This window comes from Panthera pardus, unplaced genomic scaffold (assembly GCF_024362965.1).
Source record: "Panthera pardus isolate Hobbes unplaced genomic scaffold, ASM2436296v1 HiC_scaffold_18, whole genome shotgun sequence".
NCBI classification, from domain to species: Eukaryota; Metazoa; Chordata; class Mammalia; order Carnivora; family Felidae; genus Panthera; species Panthera pardus.
Genome location: NW_026526743.1, coordinates 3003436 through 3012534, shown reverse-complemented (window position 1 = coordinate 3012534; position 9099 = coordinate 3003436). Strand labels below are relative to the sequence as shown.

At 48.6% G+C, this 9099-nt stretch overlaps 1 protein-coding gene across 1 annotated transcript in view; it reads right to left on the bottom strand.

The window, feature by feature from the left end:
* Positions 1-4625: 4625 nt before the first annotated feature.
* Positions 4626-9099, bottom strand: part of ELSPBP1 (epididymal sperm binding protein 1) — a 14619-nt gene continuing 10145 nt past the window's right edge. Inside the window, 3 exon segments of the mRNA XM_019425847.2 lie at positions 4626-4783; positions 6957-7115; positions 8858-9004. Of these exon segments, the coding sequence (XP_019281392.1) occupies positions 4626-4783; positions 6957-7115; positions 8858-9004 (464 nt within the window).

Below are 9099 nucleotides of genomic sequence, written 5' to 3'. Positions count from 1 at the left end.
GGTTAGTCCGTTTTCTTGATTTCCTGGAAGGACAGTCTGGTGGTTGCTTTTTTTCCCCCTCCCGCCTCCTACTTCGTGGTGTAAGATAACTTGGATAAGATACTCAGGCCACTGAATTAAACCATAAATCTGGATTACGGAGGTTTAGGGCAAGCTGATCCCCGGGGAATTAATCCCCTGCAAAATGTCATCGCGCAAAAGAGAAAGAGGATGGGGGAATTCTCAAATCCTCAGCTCGGCCAGGTGGTGTGGAAACTGTTCCTAGAAGCTCCCTGCCCTGCCTTCCCCGTGTCTGTCTGCCCTGGGTGCTCAGGGCGATTGCCTCTGGTAGGTGGGGAGTCAGGCCAGCCCTCACACCCTGATGCTGACCTGCACCCTGAAACCAGAGGGTCTTTTCCTCCTCACCTCTGCCCTTGGGCAGGACGCCCCAGTAACGCAAGGTCCCCAAAGTACAGGATTCGTGTCACGCCCTTCCACCGAGTTTATTTCACTTTCGAAACCCACTAAGTAACTGTATGCAATGGGTCATCGGTTTATAGAATAGCCTCGCTTTATAGAATTTAAATTTAATAGAGTGGAACCAGAATAATGTATTTCCTAACTTCTTGCTGTGGCCACTTCCCTTTTGCCCTTCCTTCCTTCCTTCCTTCCTTCCTTCCTTCCTTCCTTCCTCCCTCCCTCCCTCCCTCCCTCTCCCTCCCTCCCTCCCTTCCCTTCTGGCACTTTATTTATTCAGTAGTGATGTATGAAGTGCTTGCTGCATGCAAGGCCCTCTTCCAAGAATAGCTCTATCTCAGTGAATGAAATACACAGATCCCCGCCGCCACCCACCCCCCCCCCCCCACCACCAGGAGCTTACATTATGAAGGGAAGAGACAGACACAGAACAAAATACATGAGTAAATATGATCCTAGTTAGTATGGTAGAAGATGGAAAGAGATATAGAGAAAAGTGGAGCAGGAAAGTGGTTAAGGGATCTGGGAATGAGGAGGAGTCCCCAGTCCCGGTAGGGGCAAGGAGTCTACTGAGCACCAGGGGCATATGGAGGGGAAGAGCACTTCAAATGCAGTGTTGGGTGAATGCAAAGGCCCTGAGGCAGGAATGTAGCTGGCCTGTTGGAGGGATAGCAAGAGGTCGTGGTGGCTGGAGGGGGGTAGGTGGTAAGGAGTCAGAACCGTCAGAGGTTAAACCATGTGTGTTCTTAGAGGCATTTGAGGGCCTTGGAGGGCTTTAAACAGAGGAGTGACATAATCCAGATCACCCTTTAAAATACGGTTTCTGCCTCCTGTCTCAGCTCTATCCCCTTCCATCCATACACCTGTCCATCCCACTCACCTATTCAATGTGATATTTGCTGAGTCTCTGCTATATGCCTGGCATTGAAATGCCAGCATGGAGATACAGCAATGAAAAGGTACCTGACCTCAAGGAGCTTGCATTCTAGAGGCACGCAATCCCCTGGGATCTTCCATGATGATGGAATGTTCTAGATCTGCACTGTCCATTCGGGAGCCCCTCAGCACCTGTGGCTATTAAGTTTTGTTTGTTTGTTTGTTTTAATATTTTTATGTTTTTTATTTTATGTTTGAGAGAAAGAGAGAGAGAGAGAGAGAGAGAGAGAGAGAGAGCACGAGCAGGGGAGGGGCAGAGAGAGACAGAGACAGAATCGGAAGCAGGCTCCAGGCTCCGAGCTGTCAGCACAGAGCCCGACGTGGGGCTTGAACTCATGAGCAGTGAGATCATGACTTGAGCCAGAGCCAGATGCTTAACTGACTGAGCCACCCAGGGTCCCCGTGACTATTAAATTCTTGTTTTTTTCTAAGTAATCTCTACTCCCAACATGGGGCTTGAACTCATGACCCCAAGATCAAGCATCACACGCTCTACCAACCAAGCCAGCCAGACACCCCCAGAAATGACATTTCTTAATGACGGGCTATCTCAGGTTGGGTTCCCAGCGTCCCTCCTCTGAGTATGCAGGAGGTTTATCAAGGAGTGTCCTTAGGCTCGATACCTGGGGAAGGAACCGGAATGCAAACTCACACACTGCAGCTGAGCCCACGGGAACTCCTGACCCAGCTCTTCTGATTTGTCTCCCTGGGGTTGAACTGGCTGAACTTTTAACCTGCCCTCAGTCAGCACTTGCACACAGGCTGCCCTGGGAAGAGCATGACCTTGCACAAGGGAGGTTACTCCATAGCTGAGGACATCCCTGATTTGGGACTGATGGCTGATGGCTGCCTGCAGACAGCATTGGCCAGAGCTGGGCAGGTCCTCTGCAGAAGGGGGATCCGGGGACACATCTCCATCTCCAACACTGAGTGGCTCAGCAGAGACCAGGGAAGGGGGATTCCACACAAGCAAGGCACCGAGGCTGGAGTCAGCGTGGTAGCTTCAAGAACAGGGCTGTGCCTGGGTTGAGGGGGCAGAGGTGGAAAGTTTGTGAGGGAAGGGAAGTATGTCTGTCTGTCTCTGAAGTCTTGTGTGGCAGCTGGGGGCAGGAGAGCCCGGTTTCCTGTGGCCTGTTTGTATGTGATTAAGGAAGGATGGGTCATCTGGTTGGTCTTGATCTACAGTGGAAAAGATCTGCCATGGGATCTTCAGGCTTCTCGAATGTCTCTGCAACCTCGTTTCAGACAATCAGATTGGTACCCAATGAGGCTGAATGGTGAAAATCTATTCCTGATGTCTGCATGCAGTGTGGGATAGGGGTAGCAGTTGCTCAGAGGGTTTCATGAAAGAGGAGGAGGGGGGAAGGGGAGGGGAAACGAACAATAATAACACAAGGATGCCTCTGGGCTCACAGGGAAGCAGACTCTGTAATCAATTACTCATGTCTGCCATGGGCATGGGGAAGGAATAGTTGAGGTAGTCTTGCAATGAATTTTCTTTTCTTTTTTTTTTTTTTACTTTTTTAATGTTTATTTTTTAGAGAGAGAAAGACAGAGTGTGAGTGGGGAGGGGCAGAGAGGGAGGGAGACACAGAATCCAAATCTGAGCTGTCTGCACAGAGCCCAATGCGGGGCTCGAACTCACGGACCGCAAGATCATGACTGGAGCCGAAGTCGGACCCCTAACCGACTGAGCCACCCAGGGGCCCCCTTGCAATGAAATTTCTACCCTATGTTTACCTACTAATTTATTTATTAATGATTTCATAAGTACCTAAAAATGCTCCACCCAAATCTATGGTTTCCAGGAAAGAGATAGCAGGATGCAGTTCCTTCCAAGGGGCCCCTGGGCTGAGAATCTGACCTCCTACCAGGAGATTCACCATGCATTCCAGGTCCCTCACCGAATCCCATTCCAGGAAGCACAAAGGCAGCCCCCTGGGGGATTAACTGTGGGCTCCTTTACTGGTGTTTAGGCCCCCCTCTGTTCTTCACAAAGGACCAAGTGATTAAGCAAAATGGCGGACAAGGTATTTCTAAAGGTGATTAAGCTCGAAAGGAAAAGACGAAGCAGGTTCCACACTTGGTATGTCCGTCTTCCTCTGAAGATGTTTCTCCTCCCCTTGAAAATAGAATCAAAAGCCAGCATTCAGGTGACGAGTGTGCACTGACTCAAAGTGTGATGTGAATAAAAAAAGTATTGCATTGGCTTCCAAGACTGAGTCAGAAGAGGAGGTGGCCGAGCCAAGAGTGGTTAGACCTACCCCTACCCCTCACCTGGCTCATGGCGGCCGATAAGCCACTGAACCCTGAGCACCTTAACCTCACCTCTACTGTATTAGACTTGCTGAAAGAGGGACCCAAAGGAGAGAGCTGTGCTCTGGTGGACAAGAGTCAGAGGCTGGGCACTAAGAATGTTCTTCATTCCAGCCAAGCCTGGGGACGACTTGTGGGTGATTTTTAATACCCACCCTGTTAAGATGGTACCCAGAGCCCCAGACCTATTCCGTTGCCTCTCTTCTGTTCCAGGAAGATGATTTTGATGGCCAAGGCAAAATTCGGGAGGAATCACTAAGTTTGGTGTCATCCCTAAGCCACATGCATCATAAGGGCAAATATTGCCAGAAACACCAGAGCCGTCCACATATCTGATGAAAGGGCTTCTGTTTGTTAAATCCCAGACATCCTGAGTGATTAGGTCAGTGGACCCACACAGGGGGTCTGGGGAGAATACTGAAATCAGAAGAAAAGACTGGAAGGGAGAGAGAAGTTGGTCCTGTGGAGAGAGTTGAGGACTTACGTGCAGAGGTGGGGGAAGGACCCATGCAACGAGGAAGAGAACTGAACCCTACCTTTTTCTCTGTTGGCTACTCAGTGGGTAGCAAGTCAATAACCTGGTGCATGGCTTTTGGGGCCCAGTGAAGTCCTGGTCATCTCCTTTCAAGGTCATCTTTCCTTCTCACACCCCAGTATGAGAAATTCCATTCTCCTACTTTGCACACCCAAGGCTTCCCAGACCCAACACTTGGCATGGCACCTTTCTGGGTCCAAAATGGTTCATCCACCTCTTACTAATCTGGGAAGCTGTCCCCGTCCCTCCCCCACCCCCACTTCACCTCATCTCTGGGACAGAGAGCTCACCTTGCTGGCAACCCCAGCGAATCGTGCTTGAAGGGACGGATGTCACCTTCACAGCAGCATTGCCCAGGTATGCTATGCACCTCACCTTTGCATCAGCAGTACACCCAGGTGTGGTCCTGGTCATAGTTGTAAGAGGTTGCACACCACGTAAGGTTGTGCTTCGATCCTTTGCTGGTACAGTTAAAATAATTCTTGTTTTTGTAGTTGAATGGGAAGTGGCAGGGAAAGCCAGGAACCAGTGAAGAAATTCCTAGGGAGTAGAAGGGGATAGGAAAGTGGTTACCCCCGTGCCTTGACGCTGTGGTGAAGGCTTAGACTTCAGAGCCCCCTCTAAAATCAAAACTGAGTCGGGGCACCTGGGTGGCTCAGTCGGTTAAGTGTCTGACTTTGACTCCGGTCATGATCTCACAGTTCGTGGGTTCGAGCCCCGTGTCGGGCTCTGAGCTGAGAGTGTGGAGCCTGGAGCCTGCTTCAGATTCTGTGTCTCCGTCTCTCTGCCCCTCCCCCGCTTGCTCGCGGGTGAGTGCGCTCTCTCTCTCTCTCTCTCTCTCTCTCAAAAATAAACATTAAAGGGGCGCCTGGGTGGCGCAGTTGGTTAAGCGTCCGACTTCACCCAGGTCACGATCTCGCGGTCCGTGAGTTCGAGCCCCGCGTCAGGCTCTGGGCTGATGGCTCGGAGCCTGGAGCCTGTTTCCGATTCTGTGTCTCCCTCTCTCTCTGACCCTCCCCCGTTCATGCTCTGTCTCTCTCTGTCCCAAAAATAAATAAAAAACGTAAAAAAAAAAAAATAAACATTAAAAAATTTTTAAATAAAAACTGGGTCCACATGGCCCATGGGTCTGCTCAGAGACTCCCATTAAAGGAAGGAAATACTGACTTAATCCTAAATGCCAGAGGGGTTTTCTTCCCTGGGAAGCTATTTGAGTTTAGCTCTGTGGGGTGTGGAAATGGGGCACAAGGGCAGCGTGAACACACAAGGGGTCCTGGCAGTGGGAGAGGAGGACAGCGTCATGTCAGCAGGGGAGCCAGGGAGGCAAGTGGAAAGCGCGGAGAGGACATCTTACAGGGAGTCGTCTTCATTCACAGATCCTGAATGTGCGAATTCTCCACTCGTTGAAGTGGATTTGGAACCCAAATCAATACTGGCCGGGCTTGTGCGGCGCAGCTCTCGAGCAAAGCGCGCCTAGTGCTGAAGAGCTGTCCAGGGTCCTGAAGTCCAGGCCGCCTGGGATGTCCTTTATGGGGACCCATTCCTCGTGGGCTTCTTCCCTGACCACCCACCAAATGTACACTTGTTTTCCTTTGTTAACAAAATTATCCAAAACACACAATTGGGGTCAAAAGATCCTGACCTTATGTCCTCCTAAAGCACTGTCTAAACAGTCCCTAAGGGCCATCTGGTTCTCTAGCTCAGTGTCAGCAAACTTTTTCTAGAAAGGGCCAGATGGTAGTTATTTTTAGCTTCGTGCCTCATACAGCCTCGGTCTTTGTATGTGGGCCCTGGGATTTGAATTTCGTATAATTTTTGCCCGTCACAAAATAGGATCCTTCTTTGGACTTTTTTCGGCTGTGTAGAAAGTTGGGTTGGGGGCCAAGAGAAACATTGGCCCAGACTTAGCTCATAGGCAGGAGAGAGTTTGCAGACCCCTGCTCTAGGGAAATAGAACTTTATCTGACTTACTACCTGCTATTGCTTGGAGGCCCCAACTCTGTAACTTGTAAAAGATTGATACATTGTGAATGATTTTTGTTTGGTAGAGATGCCGATAATTTCTGTCTGGTAGACAACCCCAAAGGTTTGATTGCCCTTTGTGTTATTTTATTTTTATTTATGTATTTACATACGTATGTATGTATGTATGTATGTATGTATTTAAGTAGGCTCCATATCCAACGTGGGGCTCAAATTCATGACCCTGAGACCAAGAGTTGGATTCTCCACCAACTGAGCCAGCCAGGCGTCCCTTGATTGCCCTTTAGGTGTTACCAGACTGGGTGGCTAACTTAACAATCTTGCTTCAGCTCAGCATTCTTTTCACTGACTTTATGCAGTTCTTAAAATGTCCCTCGAATTGGCTTCACTATCCTTGTTATTCCCTTATTAGCAATTTTTTTTTTAAATCTTAGCGTGGATTTACTCTATGTTTGTGCAAACAAGTACTTAGGTGTTTCACATTTTGAAAACCTTATATTGACCCCTTTCTCTTGGATCTTAAGCGGCCCGCATCTTGCCCATCACGCTATCGATTTTTCATGCTATTTGCTCATCAGATATCCACGAGGGTGGGACTCCGTCTTACTCATCACCACATGCCCACCGCCCAACACAGTGGCTGGCACGCAGTCGGGCTGGAGTCAGTGTTTGCTGGGTAATTGAGTGAAGGAGTCTGCCTATGCCCACCCAGCCCCCTTCCCCGTATTACTAGTGTCGGCGCAGAGGCTCCACTTCCCATCCTCATCCATGTTCTCCGTGGTCGGGCACCACAATCTGTTGCTTTCACTCTCAATGCATTCAAAGATCATGCTATTTCTGTAGACGGAGGGGAAGACACAGGGCTTGCTGAAAGAATTTCCCCCATACTCTAAAAAAAATAATGGAAAGGTCACAGGGACAAGAAGAGATAACAAAAAGAGCTTCCATGTATCATGCATCAAGTAGGCGCCATGCTTTATCTCAGGAAAGGCAACACGACATTGAACATGCTCCAGTTCAGTTCCTGGTGATGTTATTATTTCCATCCACTTTGCGTGTAAGTGAGAACCCAAGCCATCAACAACCACACCATTTACAACAGAGTTGCTCTGCAGGCTTCATCAACAGAGTTATCGTGAGATCTAAGGTTAACGTTGGTTTAGGGTTAAGGATACAAGTGATGGATGGCTACGACAAAGATAAAATTCAAGGTTTTATATGGCATTATGTTTTTTTTGAGTGCTAAGGGATAAACGTAAATAAGGCTTTAGCAGGAATAAGTGTGCTCATGGATAGGTGCCTCACGTGAATTTTCATCTCAATGGAGGCAACACTGCTTGGTGAGGGAGCAGGGGCATCAGAGCCATATGGACTTGCATTCAAATCCTAACTCTGACATCACCTAGGAGTGTGACCTTGGACAGGATTTAATTTTACTGCGACCACTTATTGAATGTGGAAAAAATAGCATCTCATAGGGCTTTTATGGAAACATTCAATGGGATGTGGTATATAGAGTCTAATACAGAGAGGGCTCCAGAATGAATGGAGGTCATTAAGAAGCTAAGAGTAGGGGTGCCTGGGTGGCTCAGTCAGTTAAGCATCCAACTTCGGCTCAGGTCATGATCTCACAGTTGGTGGGTTCAAGCCCCGCATCAGGCTCTGTGCTGACAGCTCAGAGCCTGGAGCCTGCTTTGGATTCTGTGTCTCCCTCTCTCTCTGCACCTCTCCTACTCACGCTCTGTTTCTCTCTGTCTCAAAAATAAAATAAACATTAAAAATTAAAAAAAAAAAAAGTTAAGAGTAGGGATTCCTGGGTGGCTCACTCAGTTATGCCTCTGACTCTTGATTTCAGCTCAGGTCATGATCTCACAATTCATGGAATCCAGCCCTGCATTGGGCTCTGCACTGATAGCATGGAGGCTGCTTGAGATACTCTCTCTCTCCTCTCTCTATGCCCCTCCCTCACTCATGCTCATTCTCTCTCTCTCAAAATAAATAAACATTTTTAAAAAGAATAAGTTAAGGGGCACCTGAGTGGCTCAGTCGGTTAAGCGCCCGACTTCGGCTCAGGTCACGATCTCACAGTTCGTGAGTTCAAGCCCCACATCAGGCTCTGTGCTGACAGCTCAGAGCCTAGAGCCTGATTTGGATTCTGTGTCTCCCTCTCTCTCTGCCCCTCCCCTGCTCACACTCTGTTTCTCTCTCTCTGTGTCTCTCAAAAATAAATAAAGATTAAAAAAAATTTTAAGAATAAGAGTAGGCATAGAATTAAGATGGAATCTGAAGCCACTTTGAAATGCAGGTAGGGTCCAGCACTGGGTGAATCCACGTATTGCCAAGTCTAGCAACAGAAATAGTTGAAAACCAATGTCAGGACTGCAGCCCATGGTATTGGCTCTTAGGACAACTAGATTTTCCATGCTGACATTAGGCACTCGGGGGAACATGGCCTTAGGACATTCCTGTCTCCTGTGGTTGTCCTAATGTATTCTCCAAGAACACACTTGTTTCTAGAAGTATTGCTCTCAATGCTCTGCTCTCCCCCATGCCACCATCCCCTCAGAATGATCATTGCTCTCCCCCACCCGCCTCCCCACCAAAACCCCCATCCCTGCTCCAGTGCCTTACCATTTGTTTCACAGTATTTCCACTGCTGCTTCTCATCAAAGCTGGAGGTGACGGAACACCACAGCTTTCTGAAGAAGCCACCCTCCGTGATGCAGTTGTTATGGTACCTTCCTCGATAGATGAAGGGGAAGATGCATCGTGGGTAATCTGTATGGAAAGGAGTCTGTGAGTGGTTTGACTTTCTCTAGTCATTCACAGGACAGTCACTCAATCATCCACCCGTGCATCCATCCATTCATCCG